At 40.1% G+C, this 27,900-nt stretch overlaps 1 protein-coding gene across 3 annotated transcripts in view; it reads right to left on the bottom strand.

Moving 5' to 3' along the window:
- Window positions 1–27,900, bottom strand: part of LOC136863232 (uncharacterized) — a 139,394-nt gene that overhangs the window by 24,671 nt on the left and 86,823 nt on the right. For 2 of the 3 annotated variants that reach the window (XM_067139610.2, XM_067139628.2), the window contains one exon: window positions 1,547–1,603. The exons of the other annotated variant lie outside the window; for it this stretch is intronic. In XM_067139610.2, coding sequence (XP_066995711.2) covers window positions 1,547–1,603 — 57 coding nt within the window. The remainder of the gene's footprint in view (window positions 1–1,546; window positions 1,604–27,900) is intronic. 3 annotated transcript variants of the gene reach the window in all.

Genomic DNA, 27,900 nt, shown 5'->3' with positions numbered 1-27,900 from the left:
CTCACTTACTATATTACCATCCTGGGAGAACACACAACCTAAATACCTGAAATTATCGACCTGTTCTAGCTTTGTATCACCAATCTGGCATTCAATTCTGTTGAATTTCTTACCTACTGACATCAATTTAGTCTTCGAGAGGCTTATTTTCATACCATACTCATTGCACCTATTTTTAAGTTCCAAGATATTAGACTGCAGGCTTTCGGCACAGTCTGCCATTAAGACCAAGTCATCAGCATAGGCCAAACTGCTTACTACATTTCCACCTAACTGAATCCCTCCCTGCCATTTTATACCTTTCAACAGATGATCCATGTAAACTACGAACAGCAAAGGTGAAAGATTACAGCCTTGTCTAACTCCTGTAAGTACCCTGAACCAAGAACTCATTCTACCATCAATTCTCACTGAAGCCCAATTGTCAACATAAATGCTTTTGTTTGATTTTAATAATCTACCTTTAATTCCATAGTCCCCCAGTATGCCGAACACCTTTTCCCTCGGTACCCTGTCATATGCTTTCTCTAGATCTACGAAAGGCAAATAAATAAAAAATAGAGTTTCTTAATTCAAATATACGAATAAACTATTTAAGAATGTCCCTAAATAAAAATATTCAGGTATAAGTAAACAAGAAACCAATTTTCAAATGAAAATCCGTGCGCCATGCGCCCTCTCATGTTACAAGTGAAGGCGTGCCCGGCGGAGGGTTAAGGGTCCATAGTTTGTACTTCAGCATGTGTATATCTTTGTTCATTTGTCCTATTTTGGCTGATGATGGTGTCCAAGACATTGAAACCAGTACCAAATAAATAATGTTGTGATTTTGAATTAGGTAACAACGTACTTTGTATTAAAAAAGGTGGATCAATTGCACTCCTGTTTATTGTATGTTAATCTCCATTCAATACAGATCAAAGATGCAGTTTTTAATATTAAAAGAGAATGTAATGTTCATGACGGTTATTGCATTTAATGTTTGGTGCCAAATAAATGATTCAATGAGTATACCAAGAAGTGGCTAAGTGATTATTTTCACCACTTTATGAATAATCATATTCAAATATAGTGCCATACATGTCTGTACCTCTCATTGAGACTGAATTAGTCATAAAAATGTCTAGAAACATGGATAATATTCAAACCCAACAATGGAACTAGGATACATAATGAACTGTATGAGCATTGTATTCTCTTTTTCTTTTTTGTCTCCAGCTCTGGTAGTATAATTATCTAGTTACAGTACAGTAACAGTGTCTCACACATTATAATCGCTCACTGATGAAGAATTGCTGAGTCTATTGCTTGATATACAAGAAAATATGTCTGACATATAGTGTGACTGAGATAAAGAAGACCTAAAGAGAAAAGTTGCAGGTAGAAATTATTGCTAACCAAATAGAAATTTGCAAGCAAATTCATTACTGGTTTGTTTTTCGAATATGGTGCCTATTTTAACTTTTTTTTTTTTTTTTTGTAAGCCATTGTATTTGCTAATTGTATGTTAAGAAAAGACGGGAAATACAACACACACATAACCTACCTGCCAGCGAGATCGTCGATATAACGGATTTGATGAAAGACGTGTCACTGTTCCATACTGAAAAATAAAAGAATTTGTCAGGTGTTGTTGGTGGTTGCGGTCCAAACAAAAGGGTTCCATTTTTAATCAACAGCGATAAATTCTATGTTTTATATCAGGGAGTCATATTCAGTAGATTCCGTCAATATTGTGGTGTTTGCCCAGTAGATCACTCTTGTTATTTGTGTGTTGACTGTCCTAATAGAAATAGTTAATGCTCTCAAAGGAGAGCATAAAAGGTGGCTGAAGGTTTGCAGAATCCACAGAACTTAAAGAATTTAAAAAATATGCATCTATTTCTTGTAACAGCCAATCAAAATTGACTTTCAGGATAATTCTAGTAAGTAAAGATATTGAGATTACTGGTATTTTGTTAATATGCACAGACACTTTAATGTGAGCATGGTTGAGCTGCTTGTTTTCCACCTACAGTAGATAGCTGACGGCCAAATCCTGATTGGTTTCACTTTACAAATAACATGGGGTTCAGAAGGCATCTAGCATGGAACCTCTGATCAGAATGAGCCAGGGTGGATCCAATGATCTTAGAAACAACTAGGATAAGCTGAAGAAATATTTTTATGTTAGTAGACCTTGACTATCCTAATAGTGTGAACAATGAATTTGATTGAAAAAATACACTGAGTGGTTAAAAGTCACGGAAAGGGGTGTCCCGTTAGAAAATGCGCTGTGTATGACCCCTGAGTATTGCGGATAGCTGCAGTGTAGCTGAGCAGTCTGTCACAGACACTAGTGTTGTGAAGATGGCAACACGTTGTGAGTTAACCGACTTTGAACGTGCGCCAATGATCGTCGCATGGCGCATGGGTCATAGCACTGAAGAAATTACACGCGAATTCGGGTCAACAGTGTCAAGGGTGGATCTTGAATATCGCAGAGAGAATGTTGTCACCCAAGTAAACCACCGCACAGGAAGACCACAGGTGTTTAACAAAGTGACATCACGTTGCCTCCGCAGAACCATACTGCGCACTGACGGGCTACTGTGAGTCAGATCACCACCCAGTTGAATTTTGGAAGTCAGGAACCCATTTCTTCCAGGACTGTAATGAGGCAACTGCACGGCATAGGCTTCACCAGCCGATGACCAACTCGTATCCCTTTGCTTACACCTTGACACAGAGCTCAGCGACGTGCATGGGCCCGTGAACATTGGTAATGGACCATGGAACAGTGGCAACGTGTGGTATGGTCCAGTGTATCCCGGTTTCAGTTTGTATCGAGCTGAAGGGCGCGTGAGAGTGTGGCGTATGCCCCATGAAGTTATGGATCCTGTGTGTCAACAATGTTGTGTCCAGGTGGGAGGTGGCTCAGTTCTGGTTTGCGCGGCGTTCTCATGATCGCAATGAGGCCCCATTATCCAGCTGCAGGGAGCACTGGCAGGTGCATATTTTGTGAAAATTCTTTCAGACCATCTGCATCCCTTTCTGGCCCTAGAGTACCCTGATAGAGATGCCATATTTCAACAGGACAATGCACCATGTCACTGCTCTGTGGTGGCACGCAGGTGGTTGGAGGAGCACTCCAGTGAAGTTACAACCATGGATTGGCCCTCAAGATCTTCCGATCTTAATCCAGTCAAGAATTTATGGGATTCTGTCGATACTGGTATATGCTCCATGAACCCTGCACCAACTACATAAGACCAATTGTGAGTAGCAGTGCAAATGCATGGGTCCAGATCCATCCAGAACGATTCCAACACCTTGTAGATTCGATGCCTTGCCATATTGCTGCTGTTTTGAGGGCTCGCAAAGGAGCAACTTGTTATTAACATCACATTCAGTGTCCTCCCATGAGTTTTGGCTACTAAGTGTAATGTATGTTGAGCCCTCACTCTGAAGACTGGCTAGATCCCCAAAAGATCCACCATTAACTGCCATAGGTAGCGCCTAGGAATCACTGAAGAGTCGTAATCTATATATATAAAATATATAAAATAAGAGTTTTGTCTGTACATTGCTCAGAATTTGAAAAAAAATTGTATTTCTCTATCGTTCATGTCCACAGTAACAAGGAAACGCACTTTTTTCTTTTCCATAATTTCTGTCTGTCTGTCTGTCTGTCTGTCTGTCTGTCTGTCTGTCTGTCTGTCTGTCTGTCTGTCTGTCTGTCTGTCTGTCTGTCTGTCTGTCTGTCTGTCTGTCTGTCTGTCTGTCTGTCTGTCTGTACACGCATCATTTGAAAACGGCTGAAGAGAATTTAATGAAAATTGGTATGTAAAGTCAGGGGATAAGCCACTACAATCTAGGCTATAAATCATTTTACTCACGCTGAGTGAAATGGTAGTTTAGGGGAAGGCCTAAAATTCAATTCTCAAATATTTAAAGTAATCCTGTCGATAAATACTACATAACTAAAGTTACATAAAATTAAATTTCCGGTCATTTATGTCTTATATAATTTTACCATACCGGCTATGATAACACTGATACTCATGAATTTCGATTTTTGTTGCCAAGTCCACATCAACGCCGAGCCACGAGAAAATGGGTGAACAGAATTTAATGAAAATTGGTATATAGAGTCGGGGAAGAAAGAACTGTAGTCTAAGCTATAAACAATTTTACTGAACCTGGGTGAAATGGTAGTTTAGGGGTAGGCGCCTAAAATTTAATTTTTAAATACCTTCGTTATTGCTCCTATAGAAAAGTACTACGTAACAAAAGTTGTAGAGAATACAATTTCTGATCATTTATGTTTTATTCAGTTTTACCTTACCGACTGTGATAGTAGTATTTCAGAGGCGGAAGAGAACTAAATGCGAAAGCCTACAATATGGAAAGCGCATACCATTGATCAACAATAACATTACATTGACCATTGTTTGTTGTGATGTTCTTTGTCTCTTATCGTGCCCTCAACTCTGATAGGTGGGATTACTGTTGCGTACCGAGTATAACAGCCTGACTCAATATTGGCGGGAAAGAGCTGGGGAGTTAAAAAACTGTTTTCTTTAGCATGCCATTCCTCTGGTCCATACATTGTCTGATACTGCTGGTACGTAACACACTGGTTCATCAGTATTCCAGTTATTCATTCCCTACTCTGACGTGCTGTTTTGAATTACAGTGTGCAGACTTGGCAGAGGCTCACTTAGTAATAGTAGTATGACCTGGTCTAGAATTACAATTTAAGCCTATTCCAAATTACAGCACTACAATTCATTAATAATTCAAAATTCAACCCTGAAAAAAGACATTACTTAAGAAAAGCGTCTTCCTCTTCACTTTTATTAAATTCTACATTCATTTTGTTCAAAATTAGCAGTGAAGAGGGGTTTATTCCTCTGAATTGGAGGATAAATTTGCCTCCAAGTCAGATAGATTTTTCCGCCACCAGTGTAGTGAAATGAGATTTTCCGACTCATCGGGTACTCCTAGGAAAGAGATTAGTAAAAGGGCATAGATGTGTCTTCCTGGGACATCACGCTATGCGACTCTCCCCCCCCCCCCCGCCCCCCGAACGAAAAAACACGAAGAATGTTCACGGATCAAGGCTGTGCAGCTTGGCCATTCTAGCTCTGGAACTTTGGACTGTTAGATCGGCAGTGTAGTACTGTTCGTTAAAAGTGAGAAAATGTGTTGTTTTTTATTTGATAGAGTATTTCATATTGCTTTTAATCGCACCATTCTTACTGACGTCATTGTAATGACCTATGTTCATTTCACTTGGGAAAACCACTAAGGCAGTCTTTCTGAGAATGTAAAAAAGCAGGTGGAGAGTGAGTGTCTGCCATTATAATGAAAACTCCCCAACCTGATTGTGACAGAGTACGCAGGCAGACCTATCATCACTGTACCGGGCGGTACACCTCTACGACGCAAGTTCAAATCTTGCGCCAATTGGAACTCCTCTACAGGAGAAACTCTGAACTTTAAAAACGGAATCAACTCAACTGTTTATCAGAAGATGTCACTGGGTGTTTTTGATTTGCTTTTGTTGATCAAGAAGTGTGGACATTCTCTAACAGATGTCTCTACTAAAAAACTATGATAATGCACTCTGGTGCAAAGGAATGAACTTTCTTGGAGAAATTTTGTATTCATAAGTTTGTTCTTTACTAAATTTCATTCTTTCATTTGTGGGTTGGCAATATTAACCCTTTCTTTCCGCCTATTTTGAAGCTAGCCAATCAATAATTTCTGTATTTAATTTCCCACCTATCACAGGTTTCTTCTTCATTTTTGACATGTAAATTTTAACTGACCAATAAAAGGTTGTGGGTGTGGCTGTTTCATTCAGAAAAGGTCCCGAATCTTCACGAGGGTTTAAAAACTGCTGATTTTCTGGTCTCCGGGCCACTTCAGTAACATCTAGCTTTGCGTGTGGATATGTAGCAGGGGGTGGGAAGCGCCTCTTTCTTCGGGCAACAGATCTTCAACAAGGTAATGGCCATTTAACATCTTTTCTTGCTAGCTCAGCAGTTTAACTCGCGGGGAAGGTTCGAAACCTTTAATATGTAACCCATCTCTTTAAAATGTAAATCCCTTTTCGGTCTATGTAATAACTACAAATTTCTTCAACTGTAAATCGGGGATAGAGAGTGCTTTACCCTCTCGAGCTCCCCTTCATTTTGAATTTGAGGTGACTATGTTCTCGTAACCGTTTATCTCGTCCTTCTTAATGTGTTAAATTTATTTTGTATACTAGTCACCTCCATAGATTGGGATTAGCCCCTGTGTAATCAGCCTAGTGCCTCTTAGGTTTTAAAATGTGTATTTAGGAGAGTTAATTCATGCCTCCATTCCTTTTGCATTTAGGGCCATTTAAAGTAACCTATTATTTTTCATTTTAGGCCCAGTAGAGTGGGTACAAGTTACCCCTGTTTATTTATAAGTGTGCCCTGAGGGCAGTTTGTAGTAAAGTCCATTTATGGCCTCTTAATAGGCTTGAAAGATTGAGAGCAGGTCAGCTCTTTCTGGTATTTTGAAAGGTGCCTCGGGGAGGCGTGACATTTTGATTGCTGGGAGCTAGTGCTCCATGTAATTAGGGGCATTCTGCCCTTTGGTATTTTGTGGTTGTGAGCTGAGAGCTCAAGGATTGATGAATTTGGGCTCGTAGCCCAGGATTTGTAAAGACCCCTTAACTTGTGCTTTCTTTTGTAAAGTTGCATTGTACCTGATTTTCTTTGTTATTTCACCTAGTGAAAATTGTTAAATGTTGTTATCGGTTGAAAATATAACCTTTATTTAAATTTTAAATTCATCTTTAAGACTTGTAGTTAGACCCATTCCAGCCTGCACCTTCTTTCACCTCTGCCTTCCACGGAAAACTCCGTAACAAGTGGTAGCGGAGCGTGGTTGAATGGGTCTCATTTAGCCCCTTTTGACGGATAAACATTGCTTTGCTTTTGAACTTTAACCATTTTCTCAGTCGCTGGAATTTTTTGATTTTTCTGAATTAGTAAAGTTTTGTCATCATGTCCGGCCCTCGCGATGTCCTCCATCCGGGCTATTTGCATAAGGAGGAATTAATTTATGAATTAACAATTAGAAATGTTCAATCTGGAGGCACGGTTGCGGCCGATACCACTAAGCTTAAAGATTCTCTTGATTTCCCGATTAGTATCCCCACCTTGGGGGAGAAAGATATTGACGACACTCTCTCCACGATCACTGATAATGCTACTGGGCTAGCATCTGTAGTTAGTTTTTTTGAAGGGGGTGATCCATCACCTAATCAACTCAAACGTGTACAAGCTAGATTGTACCATTTTTCCAATAAAGTTAGTGATCTATTGTCTCTTAAGTTGAGTGACATTCAAGGGAAGGAGGCTAGTGCTCTTCTCGAAAACCTTTCTAAACTGTCCAGTAAGGTTAGCCTACTGTTAACTGGGGCAGTGCCCCCCAAAACCAACCAACCCACTCTGGTAAACGTAGTTAGCGAGGAAGAGTCTTCTAAAGGAGAAGAAAATAGGAAATCTGTAGGAGCTCAACAAACCTCTGCCCCATTAGAAAACGAATCTGAGCGTCGTACCTCATTACCACAATTTCAATTGAATAATCCACCTTCCGAAACTGCTTCTCCGCCCCTTAGGCCTCTACCTACTATGTCACCCGGGTTCAGTAGTTTGCCTTACCCATTAGCAATGTTGCTCAGAGGGATTTCTAAGTTTTCTGTTGACTCCACCAGTGATATTATTTCATTCCTAAGGTTTTTAGTTGAGTTCCAAGATCACGCCCTGGTATTTTCTCTTTCTCCTTGTCAAATTTTGCAGATTATTTATCCCTATTCCATCGGTGTCCTATCAGACAAAATAGTTAGAGCCATTGCCGAACAATCCACTATTGAAGAGTTTCATGCCCACCTTCTGGCAAATTTTATCCTCGCTCGAGCAAGGTCTTCATTAATACAAAAGTACTATTACTGTGTACAGCATCTGGATGAAAATCTTGCTGACTTCATCCAAGATATTAAATTCTACACTAGAGTATTTGCTCTCCATTTTCCCAAAGATCAAATTGTTCAGGCTATTGTAGAAGGAATTTCACCATCTTACAGGTCATATTTGTGCTTTGCGTCGCGTCCGCAAACTTTTGCCGAGTTGGAAGCTATGGCTGTTTCAGCCAAAGGGGTTAGATATGCCGACACACTACGTGTGGCGAGGGAGCCCCCCCCCCCCCTCTTTAAGTAATCTTCGGCCTCCACCTCACCGAACCATTGTAACCTGCAGATGTTATGCGTGTGGGTCTGCTGACCATCTCCGCAACAAGTGCCCTTTGATTAAATCCAACGGAGCAAAGAATGGAGCAGGGTCATCTCGAGGCTGTTTTAAATGCGGCGCTTTTTCCCATATTGCCTAAAATTGCCCGAATACTAATAGCACCCCCTCCTGCTCAACTTCTGGTGCACATTCCAACATCACCAATAATCAAAAGTGACTAGTGGCATCGGCTGAGTCGGCGCACCCACCTTCTTCAGGCTCAGCCCCGGTTAAATCCGACCAAATCTCAGGGAAAACTCAGTCCTCTAATTTATCATTTGAAGGTCCCAAGGAATGTCTTAGGATTGCGGCGGATACTCCCGCACCGGTCCCATTTCTCAAAATTGAATTTAATAATGAACCTGTAACAGCTCTATTAGATTCTGACAGTGTGTGTTCCATTATTTCGGCCGAGTAGTACTCCAAATTAAAATCGGTTTGTAAACTTCCTGATTATTGTTCGTCTTTGGTTCAATGCGTTTCGGCAAACTCCGCTCCATTGGAAATTTTAGGTTTCCTGTATGCCAAAGTCCGCATTTCTAAATTTACTTGGAAACTAAAATTGTTGGTGGCAAAACACTTGTCTTGCCCCATTATATTGGGAGCGGATTTCATGTCTCATTCCGGTCTAGTGCTCGACCTTCAGAGCAAGTCATGCACTTTCAAATTTGCTAGTAATTTCAAAATCCCCTTACTTAAATGTAGTTCTGTATCATGTTCATCTGTTTCGCCTACCCAGGATGAGATGTTGTTAGACCTTAGACATCTACCTGAGGAGCAGGCAGAGAGTATTCGTAAGTTGTGTCAGTCGTTTCCAGATGTTTTCTCTGATACTCTTGGTGTTATTGACCTTATCGAATACAAGATCGAGGTTACGGATTCGATTCCAGTTAGATTTCCACCTTATAGGTTGTCTCCACCTAAAATGAAGGCTCTAAAAGAGATCATAGATCAAATGTTGAAAGACGGTATTATTCGGCCCTCTAAGTCGGCATATTCATCACCTATTTTCTTAGTCCCAAAACCCCAAGGTGGCTTCAGGCCTGTGATTGATTATAGGGCTCTCAATCAGAAGGTGGTGTTACAATCTGTGCCCCTTCCAGACCTTCACTCTTGTTTTTCATGGTTTTGAAAAGCTAAGTTCTTCACCATCTTAGATCTCAATCAGGCTTATAATCAGATACCTCTGGCTGAAGAATCCAAACATCTCACAGCGTATGCCATGGATTGGAACTTGTATGAGTACAACCGCGTGCCTTTCAGGCTCCCCACGGGAGCAGCTGTGCTTACGAGACTACTAGATAGGGTCTTCTCCGACATCAAATTCGAGTACTTATATCATTATCTGGATGATGTCGTCGTATTTTTGGAGACCTTTGAAGAACATCTAGATCATCTGAAAGAGGTCCTTAATCGCCTTTTTAAGGCAGGGTTGACGGTGAAGTTGTCCAAGGTTGCTTTCGCTAAGCCTTCTATGTCATTTCTAGGGCATATTGTGTCACCCGATGGTGTCGCAGTGGATCATTCTCGAACTCAGGCCATCTGTGATTTTAAAGCTCCTAAGGATATCAAAGTTATTGCCAGATTTATTGGCATGGTGAATTTCTTCAGGAAATTTATTCCTAACTTCGCTAATAGAGCGGCGCCCTTGAACTTACTTCATAGGAAAGGCGTCAAATTTTGAGTGGGGACCTTCTCAACAAGCCACTTTCGAAGATCTCAAATTAGCTCTGTGTAATGCCCCTGTCCTTGCTATGCCTAATTTCTCAAAGAAATTCATCGTACAAACCGACGCGTTGTCGTCGGCGGTGGCTGCAGTCCTTCTTCAAGAGACTGAACTAGGGAGGCGACCCATCGCCTATGCTTCTAGGACATTATCGGCTCAAGAAGCCAAGTATTCCATCTATGAACTTGAGGGTTTGGCTGTCTTATTTGCATTACAGAAGTTCCGCCTCTATCTGGAACATGTCAAGTTTGACTTGGAGACAGATAACCAAGCCTTAATTTGGGTCTTAGCTAGGCCGCGTCATACGAGTTATATAACCCACTGGGCCATCAGAATTTCTGCCTTCCAATTTGATGTTAGGCATATAAGAGGTACTGAAAATGTTGTAGGCGACGGACTAAGCCGTATGTTTTCCAATGATGTAGAGACCTCTGAACAGGAAGACAGTTCTTCACTTCCCGAGTCCATACCACCTGGTGTAAATGCAATTCTAATGGATGCTCCCATGTTATTTAGGGTTATTGAAAAATATCAACGTGCAGATCTAGTGCTGGCTCCTATTATGGAAACCCTTTCTTCTGGGGAACATGTAGTCCCTTGTGTATTGAGGAATGGTGTTTTATGTTGCCCGTCGGGGCATGATAAGAAGATGAAAGTTGTGGTTCCAGCTGTTCTCGTGCCCATGATCTTCAAGTACTATCATGAGACCCCTTTAGGGGGGCATTTAGGCATCTTTAAAACTCGAGAAAAGATCAGAGAAATGTTCATTTGGAAAGGTATGGATGGTGAAATTCGTGAATTAGTAAAAGCTTGTAAATCTTGTTGGCTTAGTAAACCCACCATGTCCATTAAGCTAGGCCTATCGTCTTCTCACCAAGTGTCGCGCCCCATGGAACGTCTTTACATCGACTACGTAGGACCCTTCCCCCAATCAAAGGGGAATGCCAACAAGTTCATCCTTGTGTGTGTAGATGGCTTCACTAGATTCTCATGGTTATTTCCAACTAAGCTGGCTACCGCTCAGTCCACCATTTCTTGTTTAAATTCCATCTTCACTTCTTTTGGTCCGTGTCAATATATCGTTTCTGATAATGCTAAAGCCTTTACCTCTAATCTTTTCCGTAAATTTTGTTTTGATCTATCCATCTCACATGTAACAACTTCTGCATACTATCCTCAACCCTCTCTTGCTCAAAGGGTCAATCGTAATCTGAGGTCGGCTTTTATTGCCTATCATCATGGTGATCATTCTAGGTGGAATACATCCCTGCATTGGTTGGCCTTCGCTTTGAATTCGGCGGTTTATGAATCTCATAAATTTACTCCAGCTTCATTGATGTTTAAGTTCGTTCCCAACACGCCGCTCTCTAACCTGTGGTCTCTTAGTGATATTTTGCCTGAGACAATAGATCCTGATAATATTAGAGATCTTTGGAAGAAGGCGAAAGCCAATCTTAAAATTTCTCATGAAAAGGTTAAGGAAAGATATGATCGTGGACGGAGGCCCAACAATTTAAAAGTAGGAGACCAAGTTATGGTCAAGAATTTTGTTCCCGCGGGCAAGCTTGCCCCCAGATTTCATGGGCCGTGCATAATTTTGGATTTCCTAACTCCAGTAACATTGTTAGTAAGCAATCCAGCCACCGAGAGGATCTTTAGGGTACATATATCTCAAACTAAACCCCTGTAGGGTCATTGTTAACTTAGCCATCTATTGTTGCAGCGGTGTAAAGGTTATATATATATATATTTTTTTTCAGGGGCCTTCTGCCCCAATATAGTTTAATTGTTATTGTAATCAATATTTAATGTAAGACCTTACCCGCAGGTCATTCTGCTGTCTTTCCTCTACGGCCATTACCAAGCTCCCGTCTCCTGCTAAACCACACCAGTGGCAATAAAAATAAAAGTTTCCACGCCGCTGGCCCCTCAGCCTCACCACCAAGACAGTACCCTAAAGCATTTGTTCCAACAACAATTCTGCCGCCGAGAATTTAATGTTTCAGCGCCCCGCAGCCGTCCGTCGCCCTACCCCCACTGTGGTGGGGTATGGGCCCACTCCACTCCCGTGATGTTCTTCTGGGTACGGCGCCCCGGAGGCTACCTCCCGGCACAGGCTGATGTGCGGCGCACCATCCGCCAGCTCATCTCTGGACTGTATACTAACCTTGCATTTGCGGCGTGCTTCAAGACTACTCCTCTCATAGTGCGGGAGAGAGGTATCTCAGGGTACTTCAGGGGTCCGAGCGGCCTCCACTGGATACAGGCAGCGGCGGCAGGTCTTGCTGTCAAAATTAAGCGGCAGCTAATGTACTTCAACAGCTACATGGACACTCTATATCTGCAATTAATACATTTTTGCTTCAAATCAATCTCTGGTGGACTTAGAAAAATATTACTTCCATGAATTAATGTTTTTGTTTCGCAATTCTACTACAACAAAGAAACTCTAAAGCTGGACTTAAACTAGTCCCACCCATCTATATCAAACAACTTAAGAGACCTCCGACTACTGAAAAATTGTATTTTCTCTTCTAAATTCTTCTTCAACTAATCAGCAACAAATTTGGACTTTTGTTTTGGAATTTTTTTTTTTTTTTTTTTAACATTCTTCTGTGTCACCCCTTGGAAGGACTTTGGGGGATGGGTGGGGGGGGGAGGTCTGTACCGGGCGGTACACCTCTACAACACAAGTTCAAATCTTGCGCCAATTGAAACTCCTCTACAGGAGAAACTCTGAACTTTAAAAACGGAATCAACTCAACTGTTTTTCAGAAGATGTCACTGGGTGTTTTTGATTTGCTTTTGTTGATCAAGAAGTGTGGACATTCTCTAACAGATGTCTCTACTAAAAAACTATGATAATGCACTCTGGTGCAAAGGAATGAACTTTCTTGGAGAAATTTTGTATTCATAAGTTTGTTCTTTACTAAATTTCGTTCTTTCATTTGTAGGTTGGCAATATTAACCCTTTCTTTCCGCCTATTTTGAAGCTAGCCAATCAATAATTTCTGTATTTAATTTCCCACCTATCACAGGTTTCTTCTTCATTTTTGACGTGTAAATTTTAACCGACCAATAAAAGGTTGTGGGTGTGGCTGTTTCATTCAGGAAAGGTCTCGAATCTTCACGAGGGTTTAAAAACTGCTGATTTTCTGGTCTCCAGGCCACTTCAATAACATCTAGCTTTGCGTGTGGATATGTAGCGGGGGCGGGAAGCGCCTCTTTCTTCGGACAACAGATCTTCAACAAGGTAATGGCCATTTAACATCTTTTCTTGCTAGCTCAGCAGTTTAACTCGCGGGGAAGGTTCGAAACCTTCCATGAATTAATGTTTTTGTTTCGCAATTCTACTACAACAAAGAAACTCTAAAGCTGAACTTAAACTAGTCCCACCCATCTATATCAAACAACTTAAGAGACATTCTCTAACAGATGTCTCTACTAAAAAACTATGATAATGCACTCTGGTGCGAAGGAAGCCCGCACCTTCTTTCACCTCTGCCTTCCACGGATAACTCCGTAACAATCACAATGAAACTTCCCTCACCCAGTCTTCATATGAGAAAAGACGTTTGGTGACTTCCCCGTCGCGTTTCTAGGGTAACGTTGCCATGCAATATAATACAATCATGCTCACAAGGTGTACACTACTTAACATAGAATTCTGTATACAATGTAGAATTCCGTAGCGAAGCACGGGTACATCAGCTAGTATGGAAATAAAGAGTGAAGTAGTTTCCCATTGTTTTCCTTGCTGATCCAGAGGTCACTGTAACATGTCATTCTGCCAAGCCCGCTGGTACGCATATATACTGACTGACCCAACAAGCAACATTTTCACACCCTTCATAAAGGGGAATGGCGTCAACAGTATCACTCATACCTTGGTCAATTCCATGTTGTCAAAGCCAAGTAGGAAACTGAGACAGAGAAATGAAAGCAACAAACTTGATCTAGTCCATACCAGGAGACACAGTGCACTCTGCACACTGTATCACACCGAAGATTGAAATAATATTAATTAAAAAAGCAACAACTTACAGGTATATATCTGAGCAATGTACCACATGTACCTAGTCACACCGTAAAATGGCTAGCGTGTAGAGAAGAGACAACTATGACAATCATCATCATATTTTTCCAGCTCCATTTTCCCGGGTGTGATGTACAAGCGCTCACCACTTCTTCCTGTCAAAGTATAGTTTCTCTATCTCCTCCCACTTGACATTCCTCTTGCCGACCTCCGATTTCACTGTATCTATCCATCGATTTCTTGGCCTCCCTACTGGCCTCTCCCCTTTCACTTCCCAGTCAAAGTACTGTAATTCCTTGCTTTTCTTGTTCCATTCATCCTTATAACACGTCCAAGCCTGCGTCTTCCTAAAAGCTCAGTAACAGGTATTTTGATGCCAGCCTCCTTCCTGTTTGCTTCATTTCTAATCTTGTCCTTCCTAGTCTTTTGGTGAGGAGTGTATTTTACCTCTCTTTTTGTAAGCTATTGTATTTTCCAATTGTATGTTAAAAAAGGCTGGAAATACAACATATACATAACCTACACCACCGTGATTAACAGGCGTGCGGTTCCTGCACGCCATAGGCAGACCCCGATGAAATCCTACTGCGGTGCTCTTCAAGTGTCAAGGTGGAGCAGCACATTTACTTTGAACAAATTATCGTATATATGTTTTTTATTGATTGGTGACTATACACATTATACCATATACAAATTATTCAAAACGGTCTTTATTTTTGCTTTACGTTGCACCGACACAGATATGTCTTATTGCCACGATGGGATAGGAAAGGTCTAGGAAGTGGAAGGAAGCGGCCGTGGCCTTAATTAAGGTACAGCCCCGGCATTTGCCTGGTGTGAAAATGGGAAACCACGGAAAACCATCTTCAGGGCTGCCGACAGTGGGACTCGAATCCACTATCACCCGATTACTGGATACTGGCCGCACTTAAGCGACTGCAGCTATAAATCTCGGTATTCAAAATGTTCACCTCTTATTTTGACACACTTCTTCAAGCAATCTGGCCACTTGTCTATCACTGTACACGCAACTTCTATTGGTACTGAAGCTACCAAATTTCCTTTTAACACATTCCCTCCCATGTCTGCCTTTAGGACGGATAACATTTGGTGAGAAATATTTCAAGCTTACAAACTTCAACATGCATTCAGCATCTTAGATTTACCAGTAATTCTTATTTGGAGCTAATACCTTAACACTTGCATGTGATGTGATTTGCCATAATGAAAAAAAAAAATGAAAAAAATATATACACAATTTTTTGTTTGCAATTACTACTCTGAGCTCTAGGCCGGCCCCGTGGTATAGGGGTAGCGTACCTGTCTCTTACCTGGAGGCGCTGGGTTCGATTCCCGGCCAGGTCAGGGATTTTTACCTGGACCAGAGGGCTGGTTCGAGCTCCACTCAGCCTACATGATTAGAATTGAGGAGCTATCTAATGGTGAGATAATACGCAGTGAAATGTGAGATATTTAAGTCTTTAATGCTATAATAAGGCAGTATAGATCTAGAGTTATATTTACTTTGCAAACACATTGCCGCATTTTGGTCAGATAAATCAGTGAGGTAGTTGAGAATATGAATGAAATGACTTGACATAACAGCTGATTGCTAGGAGTTAACAGATGATGTAGAATTTCGATAAATCTTGCATTGAAATATTCATGGATTACATCAGCATTGAAATATTCATGGATTACATCATAGATGGACCGCGCGTCAGAATAATTATGTACTCCTTGTACCCTCCTCTGCGAACCATGTGACCTGGCCACGGTGAGGAGGCTTGCGTGTCCCAATGATGCAGATAGCCGAATCGCAGGTGCAACCATATCAGATGTGTATCTGTTGAGAGATCAGACTAACGAATGGTTCATCGAAAGGGGGATAGGAGCCTTTCGGTAGTTGCAAGGGCGGCAGTCTAGATGATTGACTGATGCGGTCTTGTAATAATACTCAACATGGCTTAGCTGTGTTGATACTGCTACACAGCTGAAAACAACAGGAAACTACAGCCGTAACTACCTCCCAAGGACATGCAGCTCTCTCTGTATGAATGATGTACCGATGATGGCTTCCTCCCGGGTAAAATATTCCGAAGGTAAACTAGTCCCCCATTCGGATCTCCGGGTTGGGACTACACAAGAGGGGGCAATCATCAGGAAGATGGATACTGACATTCTGCGAGTCGGAGCGTGGAATGTTAGAAGTTTGAATCGTTGTGGTAAGTTAGAGAATCTGAAAAGGGAGATGGATAGGCTAAAGTTAGATGTAGTTGGTATAAGTGAAGTACGTTGGCAGGAAGAACAAGATTTTTGGTCATACAACTACCGAATTATCAACACAAAATCAAACAGGGGAAATGCAGGAGTTGGTTTAATAATGAATAAGAAAATAGGGCAGCGGGTAAGCTACTACAACCAGCATAGTGAAAGAATTATTGTCGTCAAGATAGATACCAAACCAATACCCACCACAATAGTGCAGGTCTATATGCCTACTAGTTCAGCGGATGATGAAGAAATCAAAAGAATATATGAGGAGATAGAAGATTTAATACAATATGTAAAAGGTGACGAGAATCTAATTGTGATGGGAGACTGGAATGCAGTGGTAGGCCAAGGAAGAGAAGGTAATACAGTAGGAGAATTTGGATTGGGACAAAGGAACGAAAGAGGAAGTCAGTTGGTTGAATTCTGCACTGATAATTATTTAGTCCTTGCCAATACTTGGTTCAAGCACCACAAACGACGGCTGTATACGTGGACGAGACCTGGAGACACTGGAAGGTATCAAATAGACTTGATTATGATTAGGCAGAGATTCAGAAACCAGGTGTTGGATTGCAAAACTTTCTCAGAAGCAGACGTGGACTCTGACCACAATGTGTTGGTCATGAAATGCCATCTGAAGTTGAAGAAATTGAAGAAAGGAAAGAATGCAAAAAGATGGGATCTAGACAAGTTGAAAGAAAAGAGTGTGAGGGATTGTTTCAAGGAACATGTTGCACAAGGACTAAATGAAAAGGCCGATGGAAACACTATAGAAGAAGAGTAGAGAGTCATGAAAAATGAAGTCAGTAGGGCTGCTGAAGAAATGTTAGGAACGAAGAAAAGATCAACTAAGAATCAGTGGATAACTCAGGAGATACTAGACCTGATTGATGAACGACGAAAATACAAAAATGCTAGAAATTAAGAGGACAGAAAAGAATACAGGCGATTAAAGAATCAAGTGGACAGAAAGTGCGAGGTAGCTAAGGAAGAATGGCTGAAGGAGAAGTGCAAGGATGTCGAAGGTTGTATGGTCCTGGGAAAGGTAGATGCTGCATACAGGAAAATCAAGGAAACCTTTGGGGAAAGGAAATCTAGGTGTATGAATATTAAGAGCTCAGATGGAAAGCCACTTCCAGGGAAAGAAGACAAAGCAGAAAGATGGCAGGAGCATATCCAATAGTTGTATCAAGTTAAAGATGTACATGATTTGGTTCTGGAACATGAAGAGGCTGTTGATGCTGATGAAATGGGAGACCCAATTTTGAGGCCAGAGTTTGACAGAGTTATTCCACTGAAGCTCAACTTGTAGGATTCCAGAAAGATATAGCAGATATCTTGGATTCTGGAGGTCAAATGGACTGTATCGCGATTGACATGTCTAAAGCATTTGATAGGGTGGATCATGGGAGACTACTGGCAAAAATGAGTGCAATTGGACTAGACAAAAGAGTGACTGAATGGGTTGCTATATTTCTAGAAAATAGGTCTCAGAGAGTTAGAGTAGGTGAAGCTTTGTCTGACCCTGTAATCGTTGAGAGGGGAGTTCCTCAGGGCAGTGTTATCGGACCTTTATGTTTTCTTATATATATAAATGATATGAGTAAAGGAGTGGAATCGGAGGTAAGGCTTTTTGCGGATGATGTTATTCTCTATAGAGTGATAAATAAGTTACAAGATTGTGAGCAACTGCAACGTGACCTCGAAAATGTTGTGAGATGGACAGCAGGCAATGGTATGTTGATAAACGGGGCTAAAAGTCAGGTTGTGAGTTTCACAAATAGGAAAAGTCCTCTCAGTTTTAATTACTGCGTTGATGGGGTGAAAGTTCCTTTTGGGGATCATTGTAAGTATCTAGGTGTTAATATAAGGAAAGATCTTCACTGGGGTAATCACATAAATGGGATTGTAAATAAAGGGTACCGATCTCTACACATGGTTATGAGGGTGTTTAGGGGTTGTAGTAAGGATGTAAAGGAGAGTGCATATAAGTCTCTGGTAAGACCCCAACTAGAGTATGGTTCCAGTGTATGGGACCCTCACCAGGATTACCTGATTCAAGAACTGGAAAAAATCCAAAGAAAATCAGCTCGATTTGTTCTGGGTGATTTCCGACAAAAGAGTAGCGTTACAAAAATGTTGCAATGTTTGGGTTGGGAAGAATTGAGAGAAAGGAGAAGAGCTGCTAGACTAAGTGGTATGTTCCGAGCTGTCAGCGGAGAGATGGCGTGGAATGACATTAGTAGACGAATAGGTTTGAATGGCGTTTATAAAAGTAGGAAAGATCACGATATGAAGATAAAGTTGGAATTCATGAGGACAAACTGGGGCAAATATTCATTTATAGGAAGGGGAGTTAGGGATTGGAATAACTTACCAAGGGAGATGTTCAATAAATTTCCAATTTCTTTGAAATCATTTCAGAAAAGGCTAGGAAAGCAACAGATAGGGAATCTGCCACCTGGGCGACTGCCCTAAATGCAGATCAGTATTGATTGATTGATTGAGAGCTGTGAGTGACCTAAATAAGAACAAGGCACCTGGAATTACTGAATTACTGACTGCCTTAGGAGAAACCAGCATGGCAAGGTTATTTCATTTAGTATGCAAGATGTATGAGACAGGAGAAGTCCCATCCGATTTTCGGCAGAATGTTGTTATACCTATTCCCAAGAAAGCCGATGCTGACAGGTGTGAAAACTACCGCACCATTAGTTTAGTATCTCATGCCTGAAAAATTTTAACATGTATTACTTACAGAAGAATGGAAAAACAAGTTGAAGCCGAGTTGGGAGAAGATCAGTTTAGCTTCAGAAGAAATGTAGGAACACGTGAAGCAATCCTGACTTTACGTCTGATCTTAGAGGATCGAATCAAGAAGGACAAGCCCACGTACATGGCATTTGTAGATCTAGAAAAGGCATTCGATAATGTTGATTGGACCAAGCTATTTATGAATCTGAAGATGATAGGGATCAGATACCGAGAACGAAGAATTATCTACAATCTGTATAAAAAATCAGTCTGCAGTGATAAGAATCGAGAGCTTTGAAAAAGAAGCAGCAACCCAGAAAGGAGTGAGGCAAGGCTGCAGTTTGTCCCCTCTCCTTTTCAATGTTTACATAGAACAGGCAGTAAAGGAAATCAAAGAGAAATTTGGAAAGGGAACCACAATCCAAGGAGAGGAAATCAAAACCTTGAGATTTGCCGATGATATTGTTATTTTATCTGAGACTGCAGAAGATCTCGAGAAGTTGCTGAATGGTATGGATGAAGTCTTGGGTAAGGAGTACAAGATGAAAATAAATAAGTCCAAAACAAAAGTAATGGAGTGCAGTCGAACGAAGGCAGATGATGTAGAAAATATTAGATTAGGAAATGAAGTCTTAAAGGAAATAGATGAATATTGTTACTTGGGTAGTAAAATAACTAACGATGGCAGAAGTAAGGAGGACATAAAATGCAGACTAGCACAAGCAAGGAAGAGCTTTCTTAAGAAAATAAATTTGCTCACTTCAAACATTGATATCGGAATTAGAAAGATGTTTTTGAAGACTTTCGTGTGGAGCGTGGCATTGTATGGAAGTGAAACATGGACGATACCTAGCTCAGAAAGAAAAAGAATAGAAGCTTTTGAAATGTAGTGTTACAGAAGAATGCTGAAGGTGAGATGTATAGATCAAATCACGAATGAAGAGATACTGAATCAAACTGGTGAGAGGAGATCGATTTGGCTAAATTTGACGAGAAGAAGAGATAGAATGATAGGACACATCTTGAGACACCCAGGACTTGTTCAGTTGGTTTTTGAAGGAAGTGCAGGTGGTAAGAACGGTAGGGGTAGACCAAGGTATGAATATGACAAGCAGATTAGAGCAGATGTAAGGATGCAATAGTTACGTAGAAATGAAAAGGTTAGCACAGGATAGGGTAGCATGGAGAGTTGCATCAAACCAGTCTATGGACTGATGACTCAAACAACAACAACAACAACAACACTCCTTGTACAGCGATACTGTAGTATTGAAAACTCATTTGGGGTTATGCATCACAACTTTATTGAGAAGTGTTTTGTGTGATATGACATTGTGACATATTTATGAAAGCGATATATGTGTAATCGCGACATTTTCGTATTGAGGGTTATGTTAATTAAGGTGTGATATTGAATAGTTGAGATGATGTTACTGAATCGTAAGACGGCGAATTAAGGGGATATATTGTGTAATACGGAGGATTATATTATGATTTACGATAAATGCAAGGAATATATGTGTTGAAGAGAGTGGAATGTCACATTTAAAAGGTAAGGATCTTATGAAATGATGCAAATGCGTAATAGGAAGAACACTGCGGGAATGACCAAAACCAAGGTATGAATATTGAATATTGACTTTTAATTGAGATTTAGATGAAGTGTTATGTTAAGAATAGATGTTGTGTTGGAAGCATGAGAGTTCTATGACATATTCTCGAACCGTATTAATGCCAGATGGAAAACATAATATATATATATACGCGGTAGTGTAATCCCAAAGCATAAATGTGTCATATTCATCTTTACACTGCATAAATGAACCAAGTAACTTGCACAGTAGGGTAATGATTGGTATATGAAGAATTGAAAGCATATTGAGCCTTGAATATATAAATCAAGAATTATGTGAATATATATAGGTAGTTTATTTATTTTTAGAACAGTGTTTATTCGAATTTGCATTTTATGAGAGGTTAATATATAGGGAAATGATAGACTAGGAGCCGAATTTAGCAGGCATTAGGGATGTAAAGCCTTAGCATGCGAGTCGCTACTAAGTAATATCCAAGAAAAAATCCGAATTAACTGAGTTCAGATTTTATTCATTTTTATTCACATTTTATTCATTTGATTCAAATTTTATTTACTTAATCTGTTCAAAATGGTGATATATAGTCGATCAAGAGACTTTAAGACGAGATTACAATATGAATTGCAATTAGATAAGGTGTTTCCAGTAACATTTAGGATGTCCCAGGATCAATTATGGACAATAATGTTTATATTTTGATTTCATTTCGGAAACGGTTGAAAATAAGTCAACGTTACACTTTATTTTATTTTCTATAAGCCAGCGCTGATTTGGAATTATTTATTGTATATAGTGATGTAGGTTATACAATCATAAATCTAGTTTCATTCCTTAGGGCATTTTTCTAATTAAATAAAATGATTATTATTATTTTATAATAATTTGTGAGTGTTGATTTTTAGCCTTACTCAGTCCTTTAGCTAGTTTGTAAGATAAATAGTTAATTTATTGCGTAGGAATTTGAATGCGATTTATGATGGAATTCCAACATTAGTACTTGATATAGGTGAACTATCATATACTACTACATCTTCGGGTGGACTTGTCTCTTCATGAATTCACGTAAAGCGAAACTAAGTGAAAGATTTTCAGATTTTTCATATGCAATGGTATACCCTGAGAATATATTGAGCTGCCGGGAGTTATTTTGCAAACCGTTGCGACAGCGGGTGCACTTGTTACATCCATTTTGCAATTTGCTTTTTCAGGAACTGGGAAAAATGTTTGTGGCTATTTTGACATTTTGATGTTTTTGCAAGTTGACCAATTATTTCTACATCAACTGTTATTTTTAAACCAACTTCAAGTATGAAATAAATAACTGTAATTAATTACTAAGAATTTTGTGTTTAAATACAGGAGAAGAAAAGTTTTGATCTGTTAAAAGGGATAAAACAAATTTTGCGATGTATATTTTAGAACTAAATATATATGTGCAACTGTTTCTTTCTCATTTAGAACAGTTTATTGAATATTCAAAGCACATGTCAAAAATATTACAGCTAATTAACAAAATTAGTATTGAAAAAAAAAGGCACATAAAATCACTTCCTGTTGGGCATAATGTCCATCATCCTAATGTAAAATTTAGTCCCATAAAACCAATTTCCCACACATTATCAGTACAAGAGTAAATATTGGAAACATACCGAATAAACTGGATGAGCTCCTCACCACCATAAAAAAATACCTGATAAGTCCAGTCTCACTTTAACCTGCAGCCCATCCTCTATCTCACACTCTTGCAACTCACAAAAATTATCTTCCTTGTCCACTGCTAGTCCATCAAGAAGCCTCTTGTAAAACTACAAAGAAGGGTCTGTCATTCATTCATTGCCAGAATGATTCAGAGGTAGCATTTTCATATCCCATAATTTGGCCATTTTCAAAGGATTTTCAAGTTAAAGGATCAATGGATCCTTGTTGTTGTCCTTTCTTCAGAACACTTTTTGGGATCCCATAGTTGTAATTACACTCACTGAAAAGAAAAGTCACACACCAAGAAGGAATTATCGGTTTGCTAAAAACCTTGGCATACAGTTATATCTTAGGCAGATAGTCAAATGATTAGTGTAGTAACATGATTAGTTGAATGGTCTTGCCATCAGAGACCGTGAGCTTGATCTCATCTGTGACCTGTAAAAGGGCTTGCACAGGCTAATCAAACATAGTGGACTGTTGTTTACAGATGCACAATCCTCGTCAACCATTCAACATGCCTCCATAATACAATCGAAGAGATTTTATCCAGTTAACAGAGTTTGAGTGCGGACATATTATTGGAATGCTCCAGGCTGGATGGTGTATCGGTGAATCACCAGCCATCTATTCAGTTCTGATCAGACTGTTAGGGCGTGTTGGAACCAGTGGATGCAACTAGGCTCAAGACACCTAGAGTGACCGCCAGGAGAAATGATCAGTACATCCTCTGAGAAGAATGAATATAATATTGTACTAATTTGAACTTGTATTGATTAGGAGGATCATTCAGTATTATATTTAATAATAATTTTATTGTGCACAATGTGCATAGAGGAAGCCTATCATTAATTGCTAGTACAAAATTCTGCAAGTGATTCCATATGGTGCCTGTAACTTACATTAGTTATAATAACATGATGACTAATGTGCTCTGCGTAAGTGTTAGTCCTTGATAAACTAGCTAATTGAACATGACCTCAAGGAACACTTCTGGATATGGTATCTTTCACATACTTGGTCACATAGCCTACACACACAGTTTATGATTGGTTCATGAAAGACTGTGTTTTTACACATCTTGAAATGGAATCCGTGAACAACCAATCTCGTGACTACTGGTATATGCCTCAGCTGGTAGCCCATTTCCACCTATTTCCAATCCATCATGGCCTCCATTGACTATAAGTAGTCCCAAATGTCCCTCTTTTTCTTCTCTTAGTTTATGCATCATTTTATCGAATGCTGCATCTCCTGGTAAAATAAGATTGTATCTCAGGTCCTCAATCAGGAAAGTTTCTGTTGCAAGCTAATACACACATCGAGATTTTGTCATGTCACTCAGGATTCTCTTCATTTATCTGGATTTTATCTTTTCCAGTTCTTCTAATTGTTTCACACTCAGAAATTCTCCCATGATCTCAAGCCCATAGGTTAACACTGGTAGCACGTTTACACGAAAGAACACTCTGGCTGTCTCCACTGCAATTTGTGCAATGTTCTCAATGTCATTCATTGCTTTCAGTGCTGCAACCATTCTAGCTCTTATATGGATCCTGAAATTGTTGCATGTGATCTGCAAGGTTACACCTAGATATCTGAAACTGCTAACTCTGCGAAGGTAGATGTTTTTTACATGGTATGTGCTCTGTTTCCTTTAGTTTACCTCCTTTCCTAAATACAACAATTTATGTCTTCTCCTCATTAATTTTAATTTCATTCCTGTTTGTCCAGTCCGCTAGCAAGTTCATCACATGTTACAGTTCTATTATGTCTTCAGCTGCAATTGCTACATCATCAGCATACAGGTATATTTCTGTGTCGGTCTTTCCCTTTATCTCTGACACTACCTCTGAGGTGAAAACGTTAAATAATATCGGGCTGAGTGGATTACCTTGATGTACTCCTATAGTCTATAGCAGGGATGGCGAACCTATGCCACGCGTGTCACTAGGTGACACGCGAACACGATTTCGGTGGCACACCACATGAACATAATAATATTTTATATATACGTCTTGCACTGCAGACAATACATATAAAGTTTCACGTGTAAGAAATAAATATCTAAGATCTAAATACTAGTTCCATTCGGACGTGCAATATGGCAACAATGCTACACTGATAGGTCCGAAAGTCAAGTGAGATAGTGTCGTTTTCTGATGGTTTTGTATACGGACATCGCAAACATGTTTTCGGTGCCGAAAAGAGCAGAAACATAACAATGGTTTTCCGTGGTTTCCCATTTTCACACCAGACAAATGCTGGGGCTGTACCTTAATTAAGGCCACGGCCGCTTCCTTCCCACTCCTAGCCCTTCCCTGTCCCATCGTCGCCATAAGACCTATCTGTGTCGGTGCGACGTAAAGCAACTAAAAAAAAAAAAAACAAAAAAAAAAAAAACAACAACAAAGGTGGTGACCGTATTTTTCAAGAACTCTGGCCAAGGGAATTCGGACTGATAAAAGGATGTGTTGCCCGTGTTCGAAAACAATTGTATCCTCCACATTTAATGTAAAGCGCAACTTCGAGACTGATCATTCGAATATTTGTTCCATTTCAAATGAAGAAGGAAGAGAGTTCGTTTAACAAAATATCGAACATTGCACAAAACAAACTAATTCTTTTGTATCATCTTTTCGACCAAGGAATAATATCAGTGCGGCTGTTTTCATCTGTCTCACTGCATAGTACAACATGCATGGGAAACCGATTTCTGACGGTGAGTTGTTGAAAGAAAGTTTCTTATTGACGTCCGACACATTAAAGGAATGCCAGCCAGCTGAACTGCTGTCAAGAATAGAATATTAAAAATGAGTGAAGAAGTTTTGGAGCAGTTGAAAGCTAATTTGGATAACTCCCACATGTATGCTGTACGTTTTGATGAAAGCAGAATGTGACCTTACAAAAAAGGATACCTTTCTTTTTTAAATTTTAGATTTCGTTATGGAAATGTGATGAGGGAGAAATTAGTTTAATTGTTGAGCATACAAACTACAACATGGAATGATAATGAAGCTAACGGAGGAAGTTAAGTCCATTCGCAATATTAGTACTTTAAAATTTTGTATCTAATAACTAGTTTTTTTACAATTTGTTTTACGTCGCACCGACATAGATAGGTCTTGTGGCGAAAATGGGATTGGCGTACAAGTGGGAAGGAAACCACCGTGGCCATAATTGAGGCACAGCCCCAAGGAACATGCAATCAAATGTATTTACCAGATATATGTATAATAAATAAATAAATGCTGTAAATGAATAAATAAATGACATATTATGAAACATAATCGGGAATTTATAAAGGAAGTCCTGGGGAAGGGGGGGTTGTAGGTTGTAGACATCTCCTAATGGAAAATAACAAGTGGCACAGTCAACAGATGATAGTAATAAACCAGACTTAAAATGGCACACTAGTTGGAAAAGGTTCGCCATCCCTGGTCTATAGCATCCAGTCTGATGACCCAATCCCATCGTCCACCTTTATAATTCTCAGCCAGCATGCTTGATATGAGTGTTGTGACTTTAGATGTTCTGATTAACTTTTCCAACTTATCTACGAGAATCCTTCTGTTTACCCAATCAAATGCTTTGGAATAGTCAAAATATGCCACAAATAATTTGTCTCTTGGCATTTCTAGGGCAAGACAAATGTGATTCGGCAAATTCTCCAGTGCTGTCGTTATAGATCTTTCCCATCCGAACCCAAATTGCTCCTCTGGTAACAATGGATCCAATTTATTCATCACTCTCTTTGTTTTGTTAGGATCCTTGTTAGAAGTTTCAAACCTGTTTTTCCATTGTAATTCCTCTGTATGCATTTGGATCATCTACATCTCCTTTCCCCTTATGCAGCATTCAGATTGTTGCCTTCATCCAGTCTGATGAGACCCTTCCAGTTTCAAGACATTTGTTTGGTTGGGAACTCCACATCGGTAACATTTCCTTCACTGTCTCTTTTAGGTGCTCATTTCTAAGTCTAACTGGTCCTGGTGTTCTATTCAATATTATATTTATACATATCATCAATACAGAACATGAAACTCATAAGTTACAAAGAAAAACCCCTGAGAAACACATGCAGATCTAACTGTTTCTTTGCCCACCATACATAGACAGTTGGCACCATTGTTATTGGCCCTTGAGTCGGGTCAAACTATTTTCAGGTGCTTGGCTGAAGGAAATTTAGTTGTATAGCATCCATTACATGTCTTACCATTGACACCGCCCACCATCTCCTCTGTCTGCAGCGAAGTCACGAATAAGAAACCTGGACTACTACAGGCTGGAACTGGTGTTCTTTAGTAGATTCTCTTTGTGCTCTGATGATGGCAGTGCTAATTCTAGAGACCTCACAGTACATACCTCAATTCTGCATTTTCTGTGATATAACACCCCCCTCCCACCATTGGCGTCATGGGCGGGGTTGACCATCACATACGACGAACGGTCTCCCCCAACGGCACAGCGGTATGTGCAAGATATCCTTCAGCCACATGTGTTGCCACTCATGGCAGAGCTTCCAAGCGGTCTCTTCTAGCCTTCACAATGTTGTCACACTGTCATGGCATGCCCGATCCCCAGATTTGTCACCAATCAATCATGTCCTGGACCAACTGGAATGACAACTTCAGCAGCATAGGAGTTTACAAGATCTAGTGAACCAGTTGCAGCAAATATTGACAAATATGGAGTAGCATATCATGCAAAACTTGTATGCCTCCGTGCCCACCTGTATTACAGCCTGTACGGCTGGAGGTAGGTCAACAGCATATTAGAGCCTCAATGCAGGTCGTCAGTGTTCATCGTCATCATCGTCATCATCATCATCATCATCATCATCATCATCATCGATTTTCTGCTCCAGTAAGCCAGGTGCAGGTGTTTACAAGCCTCTTCCAGTTTGTCCTGTCCATCCACAGCTGATGTTCTACCTTTTGCTGCCAATTTACATAACATTTGGCAAGGTCTTTGAAAATTTGCTTTTCTCAACTATCATGAGGTCTCCCTCTGGGCCTCTTACCAACAACATTCCTTTCATAGTACGCTCTTTGGGGTCCTAATTGGAGCTATCCTTCTCATATGTCCATACCAACATAATCTGCTTAATTCTAAGGTTTCCAACATGCTCCTGCCCAATCCAAGTTGTTGCCAAATACTTTTATTCCTTATTTTGTCTCTCCTTGTCTTTTGGAGACATGACCGAAGGAACTTCATTTCAGTGGCCTGTAGGTGACTTTGTGCAGATCTAGTCAATGTTGTTGGTTCCAGTCCGTATGTTAGAATTGGTACAAGATATGTTTTGTACAGCGTGAGCTTGCAAGCTTAGGGACATGCGTCATCCCAAAGTAATTGACGAACGGGGTGGTAGAATTTTGATGCAGCTTGTATTCTATTGCCTATTTCTTGGTTTATAGTAATGTCAGAAGAAACAAAGCTCCCTAAGTATTTTAAGTTATTGATAATGTCTACTTCTTCATTTTGTACTCGCAGGTGGACTGCTTC

Source organism: Anabrus simplex, chromosome 1 (assembly GCF_040414725.1).
Source record: "Anabrus simplex isolate iqAnaSimp1 chromosome 1, ASM4041472v1, whole genome shotgun sequence".
Classification (NCBI taxonomy): Eukaryota; Metazoa; Arthropoda; class Insecta; order Orthoptera; family Tettigoniidae; genus Anabrus; species Anabrus simplex.
The sequence above is the reverse complement of the archived record's forward strand: the minus strand, read 5'-3'. Positions and strand labels throughout refer to the sequence as shown.